General features: G+C 48.0%; 2 protein-coding genes across 3 annotated transcripts; one reads left to right on the top strand and one right to left on the bottom strand.

The window, feature by feature from the left end:
- The first annotated feature begins 406 nt into the window (after window positions 1–406).
- On the top strand, window positions 407–4,667 carry DAZAP2 (DAZ associated protein 2). Of its 2 annotated transcripts, none has more exons than XM_005655570.3 (4): window positions 407–557; window positions 1,556–1,674; window positions 2,084–2,252; window positions 3,230–4,667. In XM_005655570.3, exons 1-4 carry the CDS (start codon window positions 545–547, stop codon window positions 3,550–3,552), a joined length of 624 nt encoding a protein of 207 aa, XP_005655627.1. In that variant the 5' UTR covers window positions 407–544; the 3' UTR covers window positions 3,553–4,667.
- Window positions 3,472–24,911, bottom strand: SMAGP (small cell adhesion glycoprotein). Its single transcript, XM_021081720.1, has 4 exons — window positions 24,717–24,911; window positions 23,986–24,046; window positions 7,693–7,770; window positions 3,472–6,394 (listed from the first exon to the last, which is right to left on the bottom strand). Exons 2-4 carry the CDS (start codon window positions 24,017–24,019, stop codon window positions 6,216–6,218), a joined length of 291 nt encoding a protein of 96 aa, XP_020937379.1. The 5' UTR covers window positions 24,020–24,046; window positions 24,717–24,911; the 3' UTR covers window positions 3,472–6,215.

Here is a 24,911-nt window from a genome sequence, read left to right as displayed (position 1 = left end):
CAGATGTGAATACGACCAGCAAAATAAACCTCTATGGAGTTGAGGCTTAAGTTGGGTTTAATGGGAGGGGAACACGGGATAAATCAAGGGTTTGAGGAGCGTATTTCAGGCAGTTAGAGAAATTCGTAGCACTGTGCCCCCTGTGGAAAGACTCTCAAAGTAAGGTGACCTTGAGTTGCAGTGCGTAGGTGGGAAGGGTTTCGGGGAGCAGTGTGAAGGTACTGCCTCAGAGCGACCAAGAGAGAAAAGATACTGTTTTGAGACAATACCTGTACTTTGTTTTCTTCCAATCAAGGGACAAGGGTGGGGGTTGGAGGGCTCGACCCAGTGGGCGGGGCCAAAGTGAGTGGGCGGATCACGCGGGTCCTTCCTCCAGCTACTGGAGACCTGGCGAAGGGGCGGGGTTTCCGGTGGCAGCGGCATTCGGGCGTCGGGTGACGCTAGGCGGACGAATCGTCACGTGACACGGAAGTGACTACGAACAGGAAGAGGACGAAAAAAATAACCGTCCGCGACGCCGAGCTGAACCGGACCCGCAGCCACCATGAACAGCAAAGGCAAGGACAGGGGGTAGCTGAGGCCATCGGGGAGAATAGTGCTGGCCCGGAGAGAGCGGGCCCGGGACCAAGGGTCATCAAAAGCCAGGCCTGGGGCTAGTTGCGCCGCGCTCCTGGGCCAGCTGTAGTGCCGGGGGTTGCGCCAGACGCCTTCGTCATCCCCGAACTACGGCTGCTCGCCCCCTCCTGGCCTTTTCCCCCTTAAACTCTGTGGCGCAGTTTGGAGCTCCGGGCTCGAGTGGGGGGCCGTTGGAGCGGGGGGGGGGGCGAGAAGGCTTGTCGTGATGGGCATCTGCAGGCGCAAATGGGGAGCTAGAGCTGATATTTGGGTAGGCCAATGGAGAGCCTGCGGAGGCGGGGCGCCGCGCTCCGGAACCACAGGCAGGCCCCAGGGCTTAACTAGTGAATTGCCGGCCCTGGTGGGCGGGCCGGGCAGGCCGAAGGGTCTCTTTCCCCTTAACCTCGCTGGCCGCCTGAACGTCTCCCAGTTCCTGTGTTAGGACATTCGCCTCCACCTCCTCTCCCATCCCAAGGCTCACTTTCACCACTCTTTTTATTTGGAAGTCGACCTTGAGTAGGAACCTGTGAGGTGGAGGACTACAAACACCGTTACTCACGAGCTCTAGGCCAGTTTCAGCCAGGCCCTGGGGGACCACCAGAGCAGAGAGGACGCACACACTTAAAACATCGACAGGAATGGGTGCGCAGACATGCCCATTCTGGAAGGATCTTGGGCCTAGATAGACTTTCCCCTTGTACCAGTGTGCTACTGTAAAGAGACCTTCCAGCCCAGTTAGAATCCAGCATCTCAGTTATAAGGGTACAAAGAGTGTTTATTTTCTTGGTTCCAGGAATCAGGCCCTCTAGGACAGTGTTTTTGCAAACCTCTTGCTGGCTCAGTGAGGTTAGCTACCCAGTATGCTCTGCCCCATTTTGGTTGCTCTGTGTGGTAGGCAACATTCTTTTTTTTGTTTTTTGTTTTTTTTCCTGTCTTCCAGGTCAATATCCAACGCAGCCAACCTACCCGGTGCAGCCTCCCGGGAATCCTGTGTACCCTCAGACCTTGCATCTTCCTCAGGCTCCACCCTATACTGATGCTCCACCTGCCTATTCAGAGGTGCTTCCAGTTTACTAGACTTGAACTGAGTACTCTTGGATCACATTTTCAGTCTTTAGCTAAGTCTGGCTCCACACATGTATTTACTCTCCACAAACAGGAGAGAGAGCTCACGTGGATAATCTAAAACCTCTTTATAGTTCAGCAATTTCAGTTGGGGTTGAGAAGGCATTATCTGATTATTTTGCTCTTTGGCACAGGCTGAAGTTGAGAAGATGAGTTAGCGTTCTTTGAGCCCAACATTATTTCTAGCAGGAAGTGATCCAGGAGGATATTGAGTGGCTGGTGGAAAGGCAACTTGTGTAACTCAGAGTGTAATCTGCACAATAATTAAGAATTGCCTCATGAAAGAGATCTGAAATAAGAATGTCATAAAGTAACGTGTTGCCCTCTCTTCTGCCTCTTCTAGCTCTATCGTCCGAGCTTTGTGCACCCAGGGGCTGCCACAGTCCCCACCATGTCAGCTGCATTTCCTGGCGCCTCACTGTACCTTCCCATGGCCCAGTCTGTGGCTGTTGGACCTTTAGGTTCCACAATCCCCATGGCTTATTATCCAGTTGGTCCCATCTATCCACCTGGTTCAACAGTGCTGGTGGAAGGAGGGTATGATACAGGTGCCAGATTTGGAGCTGGCGCTACTGCTGGCAACATTCCTGTGAGTATGCCTTTATCACAAAAACCTCAGCCCTTGTGTATATTAACTTTCTGAAATGACTACATAGTCATCCTTTCATCATCCCTGGGCAGTAGTTGCTGGTATTGGTGCAACCACTGACGTCCAGTAATCAGGCAGAATTCACTTGAGGGGGCAGGAGAACTGTGGGAAGTCAGTAGCCTCTGGCATATTCACTGAGGTCTGAGTTAACCAGATTCCTTTGTTTCTGTCTTAGGAGTCCTGCCTGCTGCTTTTCCAGTTCACTTTGGTACTGGTCTAGTAACACTCCTCATTCATTCCATAAGCATTTACTTAATATTTGCACAGCATTTTATCAGGAGCCATGATGATTAAAAAGTAGAATGCGTATCCCTGTTAAGTTCCCTTTAGGAAGACTTTACTAGGGCTTTTACTATGTCTCCCACTTAGTTTCCCTATGTATGGTAACTAGAGCCCAAATGGTCCTTGCTAGGGCCATTCACGCAGTAACCATATGCTAACAATGAGGTGAGAATGCTGTCATCAGGTAGAGCCTTCAGATTATCCATGTGAAAACTGTTGAGGAACTCTGTGGTGTAGGGCCATGGACCTGGTAACCCCTCCCCATTTTTTGGAATGGGAGTCAGAGGGATTTTCCACCCTGCAAATGCTTATGGGTCTGGACTGTGCATACCCAGGAGGGATCCCTAGGCTTTATCTTGGATCTGGGACCCTTTAAATGAGGGGTAGGATCTGTTTTCTGTTTATGTCTTGGGGCTCACAGAGAATATAGACCTGCTTCACCCACACTGCTGGCTCAAGTAGCACGTTGCCATCTTCCTGACCGGTCCTCTTTCATCTTTGTCCACTTCTCTCGTATCAGCTGCCCGGTGCCCAATCAACCTTGTCTTTTCCTTTCAGCCTCCTCCCCCTGGATGCCCTCCCAATGCTGCTCAGCTGGCAGTCATGCAGGGAGCGAATGTCCTCGTAACTCAGCGGAAGGGAAACTTCTTCATGGGTGGCTCAGATGGCGGCTACACCATCTGGTGAAGAACCAAGGCCACCTCTGTGCCGGGAAAGACGTCACATACCTTCAGCACTTCTCACAATGTAACTGCTTTAGTCATATTAACCTGAAGTTGCAGTTTAGACACATGTTGTTGGGGTGTCTTTCTGGTGCCCAAACTTTCAGGCACTTTTCAAACTTAATAAGGAACCATGTAATGGTAGCAGTACCTCCCTAAAGCATTTTGAGGTAGGGGAGGTATCCATTCATCAAATGAATGTGGGTGAAGCAGCCCTAAGGATCTTCCTGTAATTCCTCTGGAGTAATACTGTACCATACTGGTCTTTGCTTTTAGTAATAAAACATCAAATTAGGTTTGGAGGGAACTTTGATCTTCCTAAGAATTAAAGTTGCCAAATTATTCTGATTGGTCTTTAATCTCCTTTAAGTCTTTGATTTAGGTTACTTGTTACAAATGAACTGCATTAGCTGTCTGCCTTTTCCTTTTCGTCCTTTGCCCCATGTTCCACCCTCAGCCCCGGTCTTCGATACCTTCCCGCCAATCTCCATTGAATCAATGGTGCAGGACAGAAAGCCAGTCAGACTAATTTCCTTCTCTCCTTGCACTTGTCCTCACTCGTCATCTTTTAACCAGTCTTTCACAAGGATCCTCTGAAACCCCCTCTGTGCCCCAAGCACAGCCCCCATTACTTCTGCTTTTGCGTCTCTTCAGGCAGAAGTGGAGGGTGCCTTTTGGACCCTCCTTGTAGGCTGTCTCTTCATACACGAACCAAACCCAAATTTGCTTTGGTGCCAGAAAAACTGAGCTTTGTTCAACAAAGGATATCAACACAAACTATCATAAATAGCAGCTTGCTTATCATTTCAGGGGCAGGGAGGAGGGTGCATTTAAAAGCCTGATGACTCTAGAGCCAAATTAAGGGAAGTTTTCAGATCAAAAATTGGTTACCATTTGTCAGTGTCTGATGCAGCCACTCATGGCTCTAAGAATTCCCGAGCTGGGTGAACGGGGTTGTATTGTGAATGGCTCACTACAAAATGACTTGAGTCCAGTGAAATCCCATTAGGGTTAGGAATATTTCAGGGATCCTTAATTTTTTGATTTTTGTTTTCTAAAATTGGATTTTATTTTATTTTAAGTTTAAGTTCATCTAAATTTTGTGTTCTGTACATGTGATGTTTGACTGTACCATTGACTGTTATGGAAGTTCAGCGTTGTATGTCTCTCTCTACACTGTGGTGCACTTAACTTGTGGATTTTTTATACTAAAAATGTAGAATAAAGACTATTTTGAAGATTTGAATAAAGTGATGAAGTTGCATTACACCTCACTTCAAGGATTCTTTACTCGGCTTGTTTTGAGATCTCCTCTGTGAATGCTTCCTCTCATAGCCCACCTAGGATGCAGATAGTCCTGCTTCCATTCGGTTTTTTTTAAAAATGAAGGCTTTGAAATACATGCAGGCGTGCAAGGCTAAGATTTGACTGTTTTCCTAAGTTTCACCCTAGATGTTCAACTTTCATGATTTTACTTCCTAAGCTCTTTTGGATTCCTAAGAACCTATTATTGCCAGAGGAAATTCAGAACATAAACTTAGAAATAAAGGAACAATGGATTCTCCTAACTTGCCCTTAAGTTTGACTTGGGGAAAATGTTTTTTTAATATAACAGTTTGTGTACATTCAGGGTGACCTTCAGTTTTTCCCAAGTTCTGTGTGGAGAAATATGGACATACAGCAATACAGAAATACTGTAAGTGCCTGGAATCTAGGTTGCCAAGATGAATTCCTCAACATTGGTTCTTACCTTGGGTGGACTTGAACAATGGAGGCAATAGATTTAAGACTTCAAAGGAACTTTAGCTTAATTCCAAAGAAATCAAGACCTGGAGAGCTAATGATTTCTACCAAAACATTGTACCTTTTAAACATACCTCATTTTGAGATGAAGTTAGATCCAAGAAGCTTCTCTGGGCTTGAGAGAAAGGACACGGGTGAGGCAAGTGGTAGGTAGACTGTTGCTGGTTTCCTGGGAAATTCCGGCCCCTGCCAGGATGGAGGCTAAACCCCTCATCTCCTAGGGTGTGTTTGGAATGACACGCCTCTAGGACAAACTTCCCAGGACTATCTTTGTTTCAAAGCCCTGATTTCCGCCTGGGAACTGTAGAAACTTCCCTAAGGCTCTTTTTGGCAAGGGAGAGAACATAGGCAGAGGAATTAGCAAGAGGAAATGTCAAAAAGTTTGAGCAGGGCTAAGTCAAAACGTGAAGGTCGTTAGTTCTTGTATATGAGAATCTGATTTCTGTATCAATGAAAATTTTTAATTCCGATAAAAACAGCCTACGTCTGGGTTGCCGGGGACTGTGGGAAGGAAGGGCTCAGGTTAAGGGAGGTGGCCCGCCCCTTCAGCAGTGACGTCTTCACGGCCCTCCTGCCCCTCCCGGCCTGGCCTTTCACTGTGGGCTCCGGCCTCTGGGAGGAGCTTCCAGGGGACACTATTTGCACTCGGGCTGTCGCTAGGTGACCAGGTAGGGAACGCAGGAGCAACCAGTGACCCCCAACTCTCCTTCCCTCTGAGCTGTGGAGAAAGTGACGATGGCCAGGCAGTACCCGGTGGCTGCCTGGTACGGCTCCACCTCGTCGCTCAATCACAAACACCAGCTGTATGACAAAGGTCTGACTCGAGACTTCGTGAGCCGCTTTCTCCGGGTCTCTGGGCCCTGGCGTCTGTGATGCTGGCATTTGGGCCTGGGTCCTGGAAGGAGCTCCGGTCTGCCCACAGCGATGGATGCTTCTCATCGGTTTCAGATAAAACTCTCACCTAATAAATAGTGTGTCAGCACTGGAGCCTGGATGAGCTCCTTGGGGCCCGGGAACCATTAGATGAAGTATTCCTCCTTCTCCTTGCCCTTGGCGGAGTTACTCTCCATCTGGAGGACGGCGCCGGGCTCGCCTTCGGCAGGTTCGTAGGTGACGTAGCTGCCTTTGTTCTTGTACAGGTAAAAGAAGATCAGGACCACGACAGAGAGCAGGGTGAGGAAGACCACGGTGATGACAACTGGGAAAGGAGGGGAAGGGCAGTCAGGACGGATGACGGCTCAGTTCCTTACGGGGTCCTCTGCCTCCTTCAGGCGGACCCTCCTGCTAAGGTTAACAAGCATCCACTCCCAAAGCTGTGTCCTCCCACCAAGCCCGACTTCCTGCTACATGATATCTGGAGTCTTTTAAGTTAAGGACACCAGGCTTTTGATTTGTGACAAAACTGAGCTCCCTCTCAATCAGTTCCTGCTGATTATGATAGAAGGGAAATAGGAAATAGCTTATCCCAACAGGAAGGTTTTTTTTTTGTTTTGTTTTGTTTTGTTTTTCTTTTGTCCACACCTGCAGCATATGGAGGTTCTCAGGCTAGGGGTCCAATCGGAGCTGTAGCCACTGGCCTATGCCACAGCCACAGCAACATGGGATCTAAGCCGTGTGTGTGACCTACACCACAGCTCATGGCAATGCCGGATCCTTAACCCACTGAGCGAGGCCAGGGATCAAACCCTCAACCTCATGGTTCCTGGTTGGATTCGTTTCTGCTGCACCATGACGGGAACTCCAACAAGAAGGGCTTTTATTTTTTTTTTTAATTTTTTTTATTTTTTGTCTTTTTGTCTTTTTGTCTTTTTGCTATTTATTGGGCCGTTCCCGCGGCATATGGAGGTTCCCAGGCTAGGGGTCGAATCGGAGCTGTAGCTGCCGGCCTACGCCAGAGCCACAGCAACGCTGGACCCAAGCCGCGCCTGCAACCTACACCACAGCTCACAGCAACGATGGATCGTTAACCCACTGAGCAAGGGCAGGGACCGCACCCGCCACCTCATGGTTCCTAGTCGGATTGGTTAACCACTGCGCCACGACGGGAACTCCAAGAAGGGTTTTTAAATCCATCGCCTCCTGTATGGTTTTCTGATCCCTCCCATCCTCTCTCTCCCACTCAACAGACCACACATATCCACATCCCTACACGCGACTGTTGTGCCCAGACGTACCGTACCTATTTGTGGCCACCTCCCAACCTATAATTTACCAGCAGTGCCTCTTTTTTTTTTTTTTTTTTCAGCAGTGCCTCTTGACCTGAAGCCTGTAGGAGTCTTTTATAACCTGGGTGTGGGTGTGTGTGTGTGTGTGTGTGTGGGTGTGTGTGTGTGTGTGGCACAACCTACATGCCAAAACAAGCCCATTAATGGATTTGGCCTCTAATGTGTGATGCTTTTCTGTAGAGGGAGTCCTAGTTCATCGCATTGGTTTTCTGGTGCAAGACAGCCCCTGAGCTCAGAAGACCCCTTGGATTTGGCTCAGAGCCATTGTTACCTGCAATGAGTGCTGTGCTGGCTTCAGCTTCTGGGGACGGGGCCTCAGTGGGCCGTAGAATTGGGCTGCTCATCAGTTCTGAAAATTTAGCAAAGTGGAAAAGAAATTGGGGTAAATTCTTTTGCTCTAAAACACGTGTGTCCTTCAACTGCATGACCCCACCTTCTTCCCTATTCAAAAATTTAGCGTTTAACACCTATAGTACATCTGTATAGAAAAACCCAGAGAACAGAGGAGAAAACAAACGCCCCCCAAAGACAATGAACATTTTGATGGATTTCTCTCTGCCTAATATAGTGGTTAAGAGAATGGACTCTTGGGAGTTCCTGTCGTGGCTCAGTGGTTAAGGAATCTGACTAGGAACCATGAGGTTGCAGGTTCGATCCCTGGCCTTGCTCAGTGGGTTAAGGATCTGGCGTTGCTGTGGCTCTGGTGTAGGCCGGTAGCTACAGCTCCAATTAGACCCCTAGCCTGGGAACCTCCATATGCCGCGGGTGCGTCCCTGGAAAAGACAAAAAGACAAAAACAAAACAAAACAAAGCAAAAAACCAAGATGAAGCTGATCAGACCACTGCATGACTGTCAGACCTGACTATGCTGTTCTGTGTGCAGCCCCCTCCCTCTGGCTATACACCCTTGAATCTCCCCTTTAAAAGCTCTTGTCACTGGAGTTCCCGTTATGGCACAGTGGGTTAAGAATCTGACTAATATCATGAGGATACAAGTTCGATCCCTGGCCCTGCTCAGTGGGTTAAGGATCCGGCCTTGCTGCGGCTGTGGTGTAGGCTGGCAACTGCAGCTCCAACTGGACCCCTAGCCTGGGAACTTCCACATGCCACAGGTGTGGCTATAAATAAATACATACATACATAATAAAAATAAAATATCTTGTCCACTGATCAACAGTGTGGAGTTGGCCTTTGGACATGAGTCCCCTGGGTGCCAGCCTCCAGAATAAAATAAACTTTTCTTTCTACCAACAAGTGCCTTTCGAGTACTGGCTTTTGAGAGGGGTCAGCACCTGGATCTGAGTTCAGTAACAGTTGAAGCCCCTGTCCCTGTGTGCTGGCTGGACCTAGTGTCTTGCTTCTAATAAAAAGAACACAGCAAAGTGATGGGATGTCACTTCTGAGATTGTACTGTGACTTCCATCAAAGACAAGTCTTGAAGTTTATCCATCTGATCACTGCCTCAGAGTGCTGCCCCTCAGCACGCGGGCTTTCCTCCCCAGACCTCCCAGGGCTGCACGCCTTCTTCCCACCGCTGATTCAGAGTTCTGCACAGTTGCTCTCAATTTTGCCTCTCTCTCTCTCTCTCTCTCTCTCTCTCTCCTTCCTCCCTTTTTTAATGGCCACACCCACAGCTTATGGAAGTTCCTGGGCCAGGGATTGAATCTGAGCTGCAGCTGCAGCAACGCTGGATCCTTTTTTTGTGTGTGTGTGGTTTTGTAATTTGAATGATTTTTATGTTTTCCAGTATGGCTGGTTTAGTGTTCTCTTAACTTTCTACTGTACAGCAAGGTGACCCAGTACACATACCTATATATATTCTTTTTCTCACATTATCATGCTCCATCATAAGTGACTAGATAGAGTTCCCAGTTGGACCCTTTAACCCACTGCATGAGAGATGGAACCTGTGCCTTCACAGCAAGCCCAGCCACTGCAGTCTGATTCCTAACCCCCTGTGCCACAGCAGAAACTCCAGTTTTGTCATTCTTAAACAATTGAGAACTTAAATATACAAAGGGAGTTCCCGTCGTGGCGCAGTGGTTAACGAATCCGACTAGGAACCATGAGGTTGCGGGTTCGATCCCTGCCCTTGCTCAGTGGGTTAACGATCCGGCGTTGCTGTGAGCTGTGGTGTAAGTTGAGACGCGGCTCGGATCCCGCGTTGCTGTGGCTCTGGCGTAGGCCAGTGGCTACAGCTCCGATTAGACCCCTAGCCTGGGAACCTCCATATGCTGCAGGAGCGGTCCAAAAAATGGCAAAAAGACAAAAATAAATAAATAAATAAATATATATATATATATACAAAGTACAGAGAAGAATAACCTATGCATAGAATTGTCAATATGAAGATGAGTAAGATTCAGGTCAATTAATCAATAACAATTTCCTTTGCACCTATCACGTGCTAGAGGCACTGTTATAGATGCCAGGAAAGCAGCAGGGATGAAGTCCATCAGGGACCTGACCATGGAGCTAAATTCTAGTGAGTTCGGAGGACAGATAATATACGAGTTCCCAGAAAAAGAATCCAGGAGGGAAGATGATTTGTAGTTAGGAAATTCTGCAAATGATCCCAATTATAACAGCTGCCATTTGCTACGTCCCTGCTCTGTGCTGGGCACTTTCTACATTTAATTACTAATCCCTAGAACACCAATCACTTCAGAGTAGGTGTTTTTAATTGTTCATGTGGATCCAGAGGCCTTGGGAGAGATAAGTGACATGCCTCATACTACACAGTAAGGAACAGTGGATGGGAGTTCCCATCGTGGCTCAGTGGTCAATGAATCTGACTAGGAACCATAAGGTTGCAGGTTCGATCCCTGGCCTTGCTCAGTGGGTTGAACATCCGGCGTTGCCGTGAGCTGTGGTGTAGGTCACAGATGCGGCTCAGATCTGGCGTTGCTGTGGCTCTGGTATAGGCCAGTGGCTACAACTCCGATTAGACCCCTAGCCTGGGAACCTCCATATGCTGTTGTTGCAGTCCTAGAAAAGGCAAAAAACAAAAACCAAAAACCAAAAACCAAAACAAAAAAACAGTGGATGGTGCTAAGATCTGAATCCAGGACCACCCCCTCCAAAGCCCAAGAAGGTATTTATACTAAACCTTCCTACCACTGTCTTTTTCTTTTTGTCCAACAGGGAAAGAGGAAGAAGTAATGAGGCCGTTCCCTGGTGGCTCAGAGGCTTAAGGATACAGCATTTCCACTGTTGTGGCTCTGGTTACAGCTGTGACGTGAGTTTGATTCCTGGCCCAGAACTTCTGCATGCTGTAGGCGCAGCCAAAAAAAAAAGAGGAAGAGTAATGAAAGATAACTATGCAACAGTACAACAAGCTTTCCAAAAGTGTGAGGTTTTAAAAGACATGGACAGATGCAGAAGAAAAACCAGAAGACCACAAACAAATACAGACTACAAAGAATGTTTCTTTAACATGAATCTGCCCACAAGTGCCTGGTGAACAGGGAATGAAGTCAGACAAGTCAATTCATGTGCCACTTCCCTAGCTTTAAGGTTTGATAGGATCAGCGGCAAGCTTTCTACAACTAAGGAGTACATTTCAGCAATATAGGAAGATTTTTTTTTTTTGGCCGTGTCCATGGCATGTGAAAGTTCCCAGGCCAGGGATCAAACCCACGTCACAGCAGTGGCCCAAGCCACGGCAGTACAACACCAGATCCCTATTCCACTGTGCCATGTGGAACTCCTAGAAAGATCTTAAGAAACATAAAGTTCACTACATTTCCCTTCCTTGGATGTAGTCATCAGTTGGTTTCCACTTACATTACGCCATCTGGTGAAGCAGTAAGTACAAATGAAAGAGGTACAAAGACATTTACCTCTGTACAAAAACACTGGAAGAAGGCAGAGCCTACATCAGATTTTTATTTTTGATGAAAATGGTCTCTGTTGGAAGTGAAGGCTCTCTGAGACCTACTTCTTTCTTTTCTTTTTGTCTTTTCCAGGGAAGCACCCACAGCGTATGGAGGTTCCCAGGCTAGGGGTCAAATTGGAGCTGCAGCTGCTGGCCTACGCCGGAGCCACAGCAATGCCAGATCTGAGCCGAATCTGTGACCTACACCACAGCTCATGGCAACGCAGGATCCTCAACCCACTGAGCAAGGCCAGGGATCGAACCTGCAACCTCATGGTTCCTAGTCGGATTCATTAACCACTGAGCCATGACGGGAACTCCTGGAACCTACTTCTTAAGGAAGGAAGCATGCTCCCAGGGCACAGGGGGGTCTAGGATGGATAGGGATTTGCTTCAAATGTTGGTGATTTTAACTGAGATTGTTGCTATATTTTTACACTTCTTGTTACAAAGTTCCTAAGTTTTGAGTGTTTTGTCCCAGTCCTGTTTTTCCTGTAAGCCCGTTTCCAGTAATGTGATTTCAGAATGTGAACCTTTCCAAAAATGCACATAAAGGTTAACAGCAGAAACTGAGAAGAAGAGTGTCAGGAAGCACTAAACAGCTCAAGTTGGCAAACACATTGGAAGGACAATTTAAAATGTGTTACATTTGGAGCAAAATCAAAAAAATGGACTAGGCTCTCTTGTCTGGGCGCAAAGCTGAGAGGCTGGAAGTGGTAGAGAAAGCAGAACTCTCTCAGCCCGTTTTGCCTCTGTGTTCTATCAAGGAGAATGGGTTTTGCTCTAAAGGAATAGCAGGAGCCTGGGTAACATGGGGAGGTGAGCTCAAGAGAAGGGATGCGACCCAGAAAGCACCAGGCTAATCTAAAGGGGATCCAGGGAGCTCTCTTCTGGCACAGTGGGTTAAGGATCCGTTGTTGTCACTGCAGCTGCTCAGGTCTCTGTGGAAGGGTTCGATCCCTGCCCTGGGAACTTCCACATGCTGTGGGCACGGCACCCAAAAATATATATTTTTTCTTTTTGACGTATCTAGGGCCTCTCCGGCGGCACATGGAGATTCCCAGGCTAGGGGTCTAATCGGAGCTGTAGCCACCGGCCTACGCCAGAGCCACAGCAATGCGGGATCCGAGCCGCATCTGCAACCTACACCATAGCTCACGGCAACACCGGATCCTTAAGCCACTGAGCAAGGCCAGGGATCGAACCTGCAACCTCATGGTTCCTAGTTGGATTCACTAACCACTGCGCCACGATGGGAACTCCTAAATATTTTTTATACATACATGGATCCAGGGCACTGAAGAACACGTAAATGGGATCACTACTGGTGATATAGGAGCTTCTGAGAGAGAGCGGGGCTGGGACCCTGAAGGGCCACAGAAAGAAGGTGGCTTCTGTAAATGACCATTGAAATGGGTATCGTTCTCCAGCAAAACGCCAGAACAAGTTATAAGGGAATGCTTTGGGGTTCCTGAACTTGAAACAGCAAGCATTAGGAGTTAGTATGGGGCCACTAGGAGCAAGCTGGGTCAGACAAGCCACACAGCCTTTTTAGACTATGGTTCCAGGTTCCTAGACAGAGAAATTAAAAGGTAATTCTACAAGTATTTATGGAGTATGTACTTTGCACCAGGTTCTGTTCTGGGTCCTGGGCATAGATCGATAAATACAACGGGCAAAAACTTATGCCTTCACCGTTCCTTAAAAACTTAGATGGGAGTTCCTGTGGTGGTGCAGAGGAAACGAACTTGACTAGTACCCATGAGGATGCAGGTTCAATCCCTCGCCTCGCTCAGTGGGTCCAGGATCCGGCTTTGCCATAAGGTGTGGTGTAGGTCAGTTCATAGAGATAGGAAGTGGTTAGGAGGAGGGCGGAGGAATGGGAAGTTACTGTTTAATGAGTACAAAGTTTCAGTCTGGGGTGATGAAAAAGTTCTAGAGGTAGATGGTGGTGATCTTGGCAAAACAACGTGAATGTACTTAATGCCTCGGAACAGTATTCTTTAAAATTTTATAATTAAAAAAAAATTTTATAATTTTACCACAATTGAAAAAAAACAAAAACAAAAACTTTCGGGAGTTCCTGTCGTGGCTCCCATTGTGGCTCAGTGGTTAACGAATCCGACTAGGAACCATGAGGTTGCGGGTTCGATCCCTGCCCTTGCTCAGTGGGTTAAAGGATCCAGCATTGCCGTGAGCTGTGGTGTAGGTCGCAGATGCAGCTCGGATCCTGTGTTGCTGCGGCTCTGGTGTAGGCCGGTGGCTACAGCTCCGATTAGACCCCTAGCCTGGGAATCTCCATGTGCCGCAGGAGTGGCCCAAGAAATGGCAAAAAGACAAAAATAAAATAAAATAAATAAAAAAATTAAAAAGTAAAAGATATACCACATTAGATGTTGGTTAGTGCTATGTAAAAAATAAAAGCAAGAAGGGGGATAGGGAGTTGGGATGTGATGGGGGTGGATGGGGAGGGTCCTTTTGAGTAAAGACCTGTGGATGGTGAGGGTTAGATGGCAACTCCCTCCTGGATTTTATTTTAAAGTGATGATTCTCAAATATTGGAGTACATAGGAATCTCCTAGGGAGGAGTTCCCATCATGGCTTAGTGGTTAACAAATCTGACTAGTATCCATGAGGACACGGGTTCGATCCTTGGCCCCACTCAGTGGGTTAAGGATCCAGCGTTGCCGCGAACGGTGCTGTAGGTCACAGATACGGTTCAGATTCTGTACTGCTGTGGCTGTGCTACAGGCTAGTGGCTACAGCCTGGGAACCTTCATATGCCGAGGGTGCAGCCTTAAAAAGATAAAAAAAGAAAAAGAAAAAAGAATCTCTTAGGGAGCTTGTTAAAAGGCAGATTCTGATTCAGTAAGTCCAGGATGGGGTCTGAAATTCCAAAGACTGCACTTTTGAAACGTTGAGGCCCCCATGTTGTGAGGAAGCCCAATCTTTCCCATGGAGGATGAGAGACCATTGAGGAAAACAGGCACCTCAGGCTCAGCTGACATCCTGTAGCAACCACTAGACGTGTGTGGGAGGTCACCTTGGACCTTTGGCCCAGCAGACCTTCCGGCAGACTGCAGCTGCCTAAGTGAGCACAGGCAAAGCCTGCAGATTGCCCGGCCAACTCTCAGATTTGTAAGAAATAATACATTGCTGGGGTTCCCTGGTGGCTCAGAGGGTTAAGGATCAGTGTTGTTATTGCTGTGGCTCTGGTTACAGCTGTGGCACAGGTTTGATCCCTGGCCCAGGGACTTCTGCATGCTGTGGGTGTGGCCAAAAAAATAGTGAAGCAATTTCCACTCAACACTTAGTGGCTTGGATCCTATGTTGCTGTGGCTGTGGTGTAGGCCGGCAGCTGCATCTCTGATTCAACCCTTAGCCTAGAACCTCCATATGCCACATGTATAGCCCTGAAAAGGGGGAGGAAAAAAAAAAAAAAAGACTGATAGGATGCGGGGTGGAGTCCAGGATGACACCATGGTTTAGGGCCTGAGTAACTGGAGAGAGAGAAGGCCTGAAGTTAAACTGAGATGAGAGGCTGCAAGAGGAAGAGATTCAGATGGGAAAGTCCAGAGTTCCATTCTGGACATGACTGCAGACAATAAGACTGGAATTTGGGGAGTTCCCTCTGTGGCACCATGGATTAAGAATCTGACTGCAGCAGCTTGGGTCACTATGGAGGTGTGGGTTAAAGGATCTGGTGTTGCCACAGCTGCAGCACAGATCACAGCTGGGGCTCGGATTCAATTCATGGCCCAGGAACGTCCATATGATATGGGTGCGGCCATTAAAAAAAAAAAAGACTGGAATTAGGGGAAGAGGTCTGGATTGGAGATTGATTGATTCATCTTTTTAGGGCCGCACCTGCAGCATATGGAAGTTCCTAGGCTAAGGGCTGAATCAGAGCTGCAGCTGCTGGCCTACGCAACAGCCACAGCAATACCAGATCTGAGCGGCGTCTTCAACCTGCACCAGAGCTCACGGCTACGCCGGATCCTTAACCCACTTGGCAAGGCCAGGGATTGAACCCGAATCCTCACAGATACCAGTGGTTTGTTAACACTGATGGGAACTCCTGGACTAGAGATTTAAAAAGTCAGTATACTGGAGTCCTTTTGTGGCACAGCAGCAGGTTAAGGATCTGGTTGTCACTGCAGCAGCTTGGGCCATTGCTGTGACGTGGGATTGATCTTTGGCCTAGGAACTTCTATATGTCACAGGTGCAGCCAAAAAAAAAAAAAAAAAAAAAAAAAAGGTTAGTAAACTTACAACCATGAGGCTGGAAGAGATCATAAGTAAAGATAAAGAGAGCCAAGGACTGAGCCCAGGCAGGAAACAGCAGCAAAGGAGGCTGAGTAGCAGCCACACAGACCAAGTATGAGGACCACTGGGTTTTGCCATGTAGAGGTCATGAGTGACCTTGATAAGAGAAGCTTGGTGAGGTGCTGAGTACTCCAGGTGCTCCTGGTTTATACTGGGTTCCAGAAAAAAAGGGAAAGGGAGTTCCTGTTGCAGCACAGCAGAAACGAACCCGACTACTATCCATGAGGATGCGGGTTTGATCCCTGGCTTCGCTCAGTGGGATGGGGATCTGGTGTTGCTACGGGGTAGTCACTCGAGGAATGGAGTGATGCCAGTCTAAACAGAGCTTCCACTGGGATCTGACCTTAATTCTTTTCAAACTGATATTAGTATGTCAGACCATGCCAGGGCCAAGTCAAGGCCTTTGTGTAATTCAAAATCAGAATATCAAATCACAAGACAGGTACGAGAAAGTCCAATAATATCATTTTTCCCTTATGGTAATGACTCTGGCTTTTTTTTTTTTTTTTTTGGTCTTTTTTTCTGCTTTTTAGGGCCGCCCCTGAGGTACACATCGAGGTTCCAGCCTACGCCACAGCCACAGCAATGCCAGATCTGAGCTGTATCTGTGACCTATGCTTGCTGCAACTTCAGATCCTTAACCCACTGAGTGAGGGCAGGGATTGAACCTGCATCCTTACAGATATCCTGTTGGGTTCTTAACCTGCTGAGCCACAACAGGAATTCCAATCTTCCAAATTTCTCACTTTTTTTTTTTTTTTTTTGGCCTGTTAGGGCCACACCTGCGACATATGGGGGTTCCCAGGCTAGGGGTCGAATCGGAGCTGTAGCTGCCAGCCTACGCCAGAGCCACAGCAACGCAGGATCTGAACCACATCTTCGACATACACCACAGCTCATGGCAACACCAGATCCTTAACCCACTGTATGAGGCCAGGGATTGAACCCGCAACCTCATGGTTCCTAGTCAGATTCATTTCCGCTGCGCCATAAATGGGAACTCCCCAAATATCTTAATGATGATAATTACTTTTATAATCCTAAAAACATTAAATATTGCTGTCATCTTAGGCACCATATATTTAAACAGGGTCTCTAATGACGGAATTAACAGTGCAGCCGTCCTAGACCACTGAGTTGCATCTGGGTGTCACAATTTTGAGCTGAGGAGCCTACAGAGCAAATGGCTTGGAAACCACATCTGATAAAGAAAGCTTGCAAGAGAAAGCCCAGAGTGAAAACTCAGTCCGGGCCAGGGGCTAGGACTTGAATGCCATCGCTATGTCAATGATGACCTGTATAAGAGGACCAAGGGCAGCAACTAATGGGAGACAGGTGACTCCCCCAGAGAACGAAGCACAAGACCGGGCAGACACTTCATGGGGAACTGGAGAGAGAATTCCAGCACAGAACGGGTAACTGAACTAGCTGACCCTCAGGACCTTTCTCAGCCTTAATGTTAGGATTTTTATCAATCGAAAGTGTTCTATCAGAATTCTCTTCAAAATCAAATCTTCCAACTGGTGACATCTCGATGAAGTTGGTAGTTTAGTTACCACTATCGTTCCAATGTTAATTTCCTGTTCTTCACAAATGCACTGAGGTCATTTGCAATGATATGAAATGTCCCAAATGACATTCAAGGAATGTGGCTGAAAGGTATACAGAACCCTCTGTACTATTTCTGCAGCTTTTCTATAAATCTCAAATTATTCCAGAGTTCCCGTTGTGGTGCACTGGGTTAAGAATCCGACTGCAGCCGCTCAGGTCACTGTGGAGGTGCAGGTTCCATCCCTGGCCCAGCAAAGTGGGTTAAAGGATCTGACATTGCTGCAGCTGCAGCTCAGGTTGCAGCTGTGGCTCAGCTTCAGTCCCTGGCCAGGGAACTTCCATATGCCATGCCTGTGGCCACGAAGATAAATAACTCCAAAATAAAATGTCTATTAAATCCAAAATTTGAACGCCACTCTACACAGAAGAGTTTTCTCGGACTAAAGGTCACATAGCATGTCTGAGTTAATGAGCTAGAGCCTGCAGGCTTCAAGTATTAGAACGGCATTTGTGATTCACAGTTTGCAAAACATACATTATCTTATCTCAACTCCCTCCGCCCCCAAATGGGATGTATTATCATTCCATCCAAGCCAAAAAGCTGAGGAGCTCAGCAAGCTTCATCAACCAGCCCCAACCTCTCCACCTGGAGAGTCAGGCTTCAAATCCGTCTCCTCATCTAAGGTTCTTTCCACCACAACTACCAACTCTCCAACTTCTGGAACCATCCCTCCTCTGCCTCCAGCTAAACATTTTGTTGACGTGTCCATGGGGCTTGGTTCTCAGAGTGTTACAGCAGGGTAGAAAGGGCGTTCACTGGCACTGTTTGCAAGAGTGACACATATCTGAATGTCCATCAGCAGAGGAAAGACTAAATAAATGACAGGGTGTGCGTTCTGGAAACAGTATATAGTTGTTAAAAAGAATGGGGTGGAACTACAATTACTGGAACAGAACATGTAGTTAGATGAATAAAGCAAATTGGTAAGGCAGTATGTGTAAATATGATTATATGTTTGTAAAAAAAAGTAAATTAAAACACACACACACACACACACACACACACGAAAAGTCTAGAAAGTGAGTCCCTGAGGGGCATGTAATGGGTTTTAGGGGCTTTTTCAGCCACAGTGTACAGCGGCTTGATGTGTGATCTCAGTTTCCAGACCAAGAACCAGACTAGGGCTGCATCGATGAAAGTGCTGAATCCTAACCACTAGACCACCAAGGAACTTCCCTGTAATTGCTTTTGTTTGTTTTTTTCTTTTTATAGCCGCACTTGAGCAAATGAAAGTTCTTAGGCCAGGGGTCTAAAGGGAGCTGCAGCTGTGGCCTACGCCACAGCCACGGCAGCACTGGATCTGAGCCACGTCTGAGACCTACGCCAAAGCTCAATGAAATAACATGAGTTAACTAAATTCAGGAAACCTGGTATAAAAGAGAGGGAATGGTTTATAGCTTTCTCCCCATGATCTCCTGTTCCTACCCCACTGCTCTCCCGTCTCCTCTTCCAAACCAAGGAATGTGACTCTGTTGTTTTCCTTCCCAGGCTTGGAATGACTGTAGCACAGATCTTCTTTAAGGTGGGAGGCCTGGGGCAGAGGACCACAAGAAGATCTGAGATTTGAGGCTCCACCTAAATCCTAACCAACAGCAAATGAACTTCAAGATCTATTTGGCTCGTTCACCCTGTTTTGTTTTGTTTTTTGTAAACCTAAATGCCGGTTAGTTTCTTTTCGGCCCTTGTTCCTGGGCTAAATCCCTTATCACTAAGGCATCAGATCCTCCACCACCTACCAACCTACTTATTTGCTCTAACCCCGCCCAGCAAAGGGTGACTCCCCCAGTTCTCCTTTCCAGAGGAACCTGCCCTGGAATTCTGTCCCTCTCTCCTTCCTTCTCTTTCGTGTGCCCTGGTCACGGGGTGGAGTGACTGCGGGTGGTGTACCATGACGGAAAGAACAAGGGCTTTGGAGTAAATCAGACTGGGCACAATATCCTGATATCCTGCCTCTGCCACTATTAGCCCCATGATCTTGGGAGAATGTCTTTTTCTTTCTTCCGTCCTATTTTTTTTTTTGGTCTTTTTGCCTTTTCTAGGGCTGCTCCCGCAGCATATGGAGGTTCCCAGGCTAGGGGTCGAATCGGAGCTGTAGCCACAGGCCCACACCACAGCCACAGCAATGCGGGATCCGAGCCGTGTCTGTGACCTACACCACAGTTCACGGCAACATCGGATCCTTAACCGACTGAGCAAGGCCAGGGATCGAACCGGCAACCTCATGGTTCCCATTCGGATTCGGTAACCACTGCGACACAACGGGAACTCCAACAACGCCAGATCCTATAACCCACTGAGCCACGACTGGAACTCCAAACTGAAAACTTTTAAACTTCCCTGAACCTCACTTTTTGCTTCTGTAAAATGAGCATAAAATGTGCTGACAGGGTTGTGTACAGAAAGAAGTGAGATGAGAGGTGCTGAGCATCTCATCCAGAGTGAGGACAGCCTAGGAGGGAGCAAGGATGGGGTTTACTTGGTGGGCAGGCAGAGCCCACAATGCCAAGTTCCACTCCCTTCTCCTTCTAAGAGAGCTACTTAGGCACCAGGCACAGCAGGCAACATGTCTAGCATCCACAATACTTCTGGGGGCCCAGGAAAGTGCCTTTTTTTTTTTTTTTTCTTTTTAGGGCCGCACCGGCGGCATATGGAAGTTCCCAGGCTAGGGGTCGAATCAGCGCTACAGCTGCTGGCCTACAACACAGTCACAGAGACGCCAGATCCAAACCACATCCTCGACCTATGCCACACCTTATTGCAACTGGGATCCTTAATCCACTGAGCGAGGCCAGGGATTGAACCCACATCCTCATGGACACGGGAACTCTGAAAATGTTTTTTAATGATCTTAGGTTCTTTCAAAATCAGAAAAGGAGCTCCTGTTGTGGCTCAGTGGTAACAAACCCACTAGTATCCATGAGGACATGGGTTCGATCCCTGGTTTTGCTCAGTGGGTTAAGGACCCAGCATTTCTGTGAGCTGATGCGTAGGTCATAGATGAGGCCTGGATTCCACGTTGCTGTGGGTGTGGTGACCCCTAGCTTGGGAACTTTCAAACGCCATGGGTTCAGCCCTAAAAAAAACAATAAATAAATAAATACAAATTAAAGGTTTAGGTAAAAAAAACTATAATATTGTTATATCAATTGTTCATTATAAATATAACTATTAATGGTTATATTATAGTAACATTATATTCTTCCTTACACCAACACAGTTAAAGCACAATTTTCAACATACCTTTTTTGTTTTGTTTTGTTTTTTTAGGGCCACACCCCCAGCAAATGGAAATTCCCAAACTAGGGGTTGAATCGGAGCTACAGCTGCCGGCCTACACCAGAGCCACAGCAGTGATCGGAGCTGAGTCTGCAGCCCACACCACAGCTCACAGCAACACTGGATCCTTAACCCACTAAACGAGGCCAGGGATCGAACCTGCATCCTCATGGATCCTAGTTGGGCTTGTTACCACTGAGCCATGACAGGAACTCCCAACATATCTTTTGTAATGGCCCACAAAGGTAAAAATGCCAAGGGCCCATGAGAGTGATAATGTGGCCCTCACGTTCAGCCCTCCCAAAGGATACCTCCTGTAGGAGATCTCTGTAGACGGACCGGAGAAAAGGGACGTGAGAGAGCACAGGTGGGGAGGTGGAGAAGGGACAGGCAAGGCCCTCAGGGATCCATCCTTCGAAGTATAAGCCCTCACCCTGCCATTCCTGCACCTGAACTCAGGCTTGCTCAGACCCAGTGGGTAAGGGACTGCATGATATGTCCTAGATACAGCTTCACCCATGTCATTTGCTGCACCAAAAATGTAAATATACAACTCAACAACAACAAAACCAGCCAGTTACAAAAAATAGGCAAGGACTTGAATAGACATTTCTCCAAAGAATGCCCATAAGCACATGAAAAGATGCTCAACATCGCTAAACATTAGGAAAAGTACATCGAACCCACAATGAGATACTTCACACCCATCAGGATAGCTACTATCAAAACCCAGAAAGTAACGAGTGTTGTGGAGAAACTGGAACCCTCGTGCGTGCGTCACTGGTGGGGATGTTGCAAAATGGTGCAGCCACCGTGGAAAAGAGTACAGCCGTGCCTCAAAAAATTAAACAGAATTACCACATGTTCCAGTAATTCCACTTCTGGGTATATACCCAAAAGAACTGAAAGCAAGCGCTTGAAGAAATATTTATACATCCATGTTCGTAACAGCATTATTCACAGTAGCCAAAAGGCCAAAGCAACCCAAGCATCTATTGATGGATGAATGAATAAACAAAATGTGATAGATCATATATTTAAAATGATATCTACTTAGTTTTCATTTATATTTTAATTATATATTATAAATAAAATTATGTATTTATTATATACATAATATTATTCAGCCTTAAAAGGCAGGAAACCCTGACATATGCTGCAGCGTGGCTGAACCCTGCAGATGTTATGCTATGTGAAAAAGGCCAGACACAAGAGGAAAAATTTTATATGATTCCACTTATACTAGGTACCTAGTCAAATTAATACAGGTAGGAAGAATAATGGTGGTAGCCTGAGGCTGAGGGGGGAGGAGGAATAAGAAATATTATTTATTTTTTAATTTAATTTAATTTTTTTTTTGTCTTTTTGCCATTTCTTGGGCCACTCCTGCGGCATATGGAGATTCTCAGGCTAGGGGTCTAATCGGAGCTATAGCCACCGGCCTATGCCAGAGCCACAGCAACGCCAGATCCCAGCTGCATCTTCGACCTACACCACAGCTCATAGTAACGCCGGATCCTTAACCCACTGAGCAAGGCCAGGGATCAAACCTGCAACCTCATGGTTCCTAGTCGGATTCATTAACCACTGCACCACAATGGGAACTCCAGGAGATATTATTTAATGGATACAGGGTTTCAATTTGGGAAGATGAAAAAGGTCACAATGGATGGTGGTCATAGTTGCACAACCACATGAAAGTCAATCAATGCTTAATGCTACTGAAATATGTACCCCTCCAAAAAAAATCAAAATAGCATGCATATGTGTTTGTTTTAGCGTAAACTTTAACAAAGGAAAAAGAAGACTGTAAGCAATGCTGCTTTTGCCCAAGTCCTACTTCCTCAGCTGCCCTGGCATCACCTCTCTTCCCTACGGGCAGGTTTCTTCTGAAAGTCCTCTGCCCTCTCCCCCCAGTACCCTCCAGAGTAAGTGCAGGCTCTGTAGTTCACAAGGGGTGGCACTTTTATCTGGAATCCCCGCTGCACCTGTCTTTGCCTGTATAAATCTCACTCATCCTTCATCCCCTTCCTCCACTCATGAAGCCTGTAGGACCGATCTAGACTTCTACCCATTTCTCCCTTTTCTTTTTTTTTTTTCCTTTTTGTCTTTTTAGGGCTGCACCCACGGCATATGGAGGTTCCCAGGCTATGGGTTGAATTGGAGCTGTAGCCGCTGGTCTACACCACAGCCACAGCAATGGGATCCAAGCCACGTCAGCAACCTATACCACAGCTCATGGCAATACTGGATCCTTAACCCACTAAGCAAGACCAGGGATCGAACCTGCGTCCTCATGGATACTAGTCAGATTCGTTTCCCCTGAGCCAGGATGGGAACTCCCATTTCTCTCATTTCTTGTCTCTCAGCAGACAAGAAGGATCTGAATTATGTGCATCACCAGTTACAGGGGACACTGTCTTAGGCTTCCCCTGCGGTGGTTCTCACTCACCTGTTTCCATATCAATAAAGCAGAGAATGCTTGCCCTAATGACAAATGAGACTGCACATGAAGACAAAAGTGTGTACACCAACCTATGGTTAGTTCCGCCCTTAACTAACACGTAAAGAAAACCATCAATATGTGATGGTTTGTCCCGCTCGGCTTGGTTAGGAAAGGAAAGGTGGGAATCCATTCTCATCTCCAAAGGGAAGAGAGGGGGATCCCTGCCTGGGGAACACGGGTAACAATAGCTCTGGGGCACAGGGGGTTTTTGACACTGGAGTGAATCATCGGAGGAGTGGAATTAGAAAGTAGGCAGAATTTGGAGTTCCCATCATGGCACAGAGGAAACAAATCCGACCAGGAACCATGAGGTTGAAGGTTTGATCCCTGGCCTCGCTCAGTGGGTTAAGGATCTGGTGTTGCTGTGAGCTGCGGTGTAGGTCACAGACACGGCTTGGATCTGGCTTTGCTGTGGCTCTGGCATAGGCCAGCAGCTGTAGCTCTGATTTGACCCCTATCCTGGGAACCTCCATATGTCTCAGGTGCAGCCCTAAAAACCAAAAAAAAAAAAAAAAGTAGGCAGAATTCCTTTCTAGGAATAGGTGGGTTTTTCTAACAAGCACCCAGTAATAATAACCAATGTTATGGAGTGCTCACTAAATATGAGTCATTGTGCTGGGTGTTTTACGTGGATTATCTCTTTTAATCCTCACAAATAACCTCTTAAAATAGGCACTATTCCACCCCATTTTACAAATGAGGTGACTGGAGCTTAGAGGGTAGATGACTCACTCAAGGTCACAAAGCTCTAAGTGGTAATGCTGGGAATTAGTCTGGGTCCATGAAACTTGAGATACAAACTGCACTAAAGTGTGTATTCTGGTTGTCTTCTGCTTCCTCCCAGGACCTTTTCAGGTGGGAGGCAGGTGGAGAGTGGTGGGAATTTTCCCTCCCGGCCTGTGGCCTCAGGGGATCCCAGGATGGGGCTGGGGATGGGGGAGTTGAACTGGGAATGGACTTCACCTACCTCCTGGAGAAGGCACGGTTGTGAGGTTCGTCATCGCGTCAGGTGGACGGGAGGTGCAGATCTGTAGGAAGAGACAAAGGCCAGAATGAGGAGGGCGGGTCCATGCCTGGGGCTGAAGGCAACTGGAAACCTCAGGAAAGCGTTTGGTGCCCGGTTTTCCTGAGTCCCTTCTCTATCTTCCTGCCCTCCTTCCCGATCTACCCCGAGATCCTTTTACTGGGCCACCACGTTTCCGTAGTAGGTTTCTCAAGGCCCGAGAAAGTTCGGTAAAGGAATGAAAATGAGCAGCGTCCTAGTTGCGCCCAGGCGCGCTGAAAGGTACCTGGTTCTCTCCCAGCCCGCAGTTTGGGGGCTGCCATCCACTAGGTGTCAGGAGAGCGCAGGGAGGGCAGGCCCCCAGCCCAGGCTCGGTGCCGGCGCGGGGGCAGGGACGTGGCCGGGTGGGGAGTCCCCGGCTCCGGGAAGCGGAGGGAGGGTCCTTACTCGCCCTCTGGCCCGCCCGAGACGACCCGCTGTCGGGGCTCGACCCTCCGGCCGCAGTGCTCCCTCGGTCGTCGGCTGCGCGGTCCACGCGGTGTTCCGACCCCCGCGGGGCCGCCCCCCACCTGGCCCGACCGAGACTCGGGCGCCCCGGGGCCCTGGCCGCGTCCGCGGACGTCGGGGCTCGAGCCCCGGTCCCGCCCCCTCCCCGGCCCCGGCCCCGGCCCGGGCGCCGAGCCCTCCGGCGTTACCCGCGCTCGCCCTGCGCTCCGAGGGCGGCCCGTCCCGGGCACCGGTTCCGAGCGGCCGCGACGGGAGGCTCCAGCCGAGGCCCGAGCTCGGCCGCTCTCGGTTTCGGTTCCTGCCGCGGCCGCGGCGGCTGCGGTGTGAGTGTGGGCGAGCGGGCTCGCGGGGCCCTCCCGCCCTGCCCAGGTCCCCTCCTCCGC

This window comes from Sus scrofa, unplaced genomic scaffold (assembly GCF_000003025.6).
Source record: "Sus scrofa isolate TJ Tabasco breed Duroc unplaced genomic scaffold, Sscrofa11.1 Contig2094, whole genome shotgun sequence".
In the NCBI taxonomy this organism is placed as follows: Eukaryota; Metazoa; Chordata; class Mammalia; order Artiodactyla; family Suidae; genus Sus; species Sus scrofa.
The sequence above is the reverse complement of the archived record's forward strand: the minus strand, read 5'-3'. Positions and strand labels throughout refer to the sequence as shown.

What these genes read in the sequence shown, in the direction of transcription:
- DAZAP2 (XM_005655570.3), top strand. An exon ending in CTCCACCTGCCTATTCAGAG is followed by an intron (nt 1,675 to 2,083) that starts GTGCTTCCAGTT and finishes TGCCTCTTCTAG; the next exon opens with CTCTATCGTCCGAGCTTTGT. An exon ending in TGGTCCCATCTATCCACCTG is followed by an intron (nt 2,253 to 3,229) that starts GTTCAACAGTGC and finishes TTTTCCTTTCAG; the next exon opens with CCTCCTCCCCCTGGATGCCC.
- SMAGP (XM_021081720.1), bottom strand. Translation starts at nt 24,019, where the DNA reads ATGACGAACCTCACAACCGTGCCTTCTCCAGGAG. An exon ending in AACCGTGCCTTCTCCAGGAG is followed by an intron (nt 7,771 to 23,985) that starts GTAGGTGAAGTC and finishes CTAAATTTTCAG; the next exon opens with AACTGATGAGCAGCCCAATT. An exon ending in CAGCACAGCACTCATTGCAG is followed by an intron (nt 6,395 to 7,692) that starts GTAACAATGGCT and finishes CTCCTTTCCCAG; the next exon opens with TTGTCATCACCGTGGTCTTC.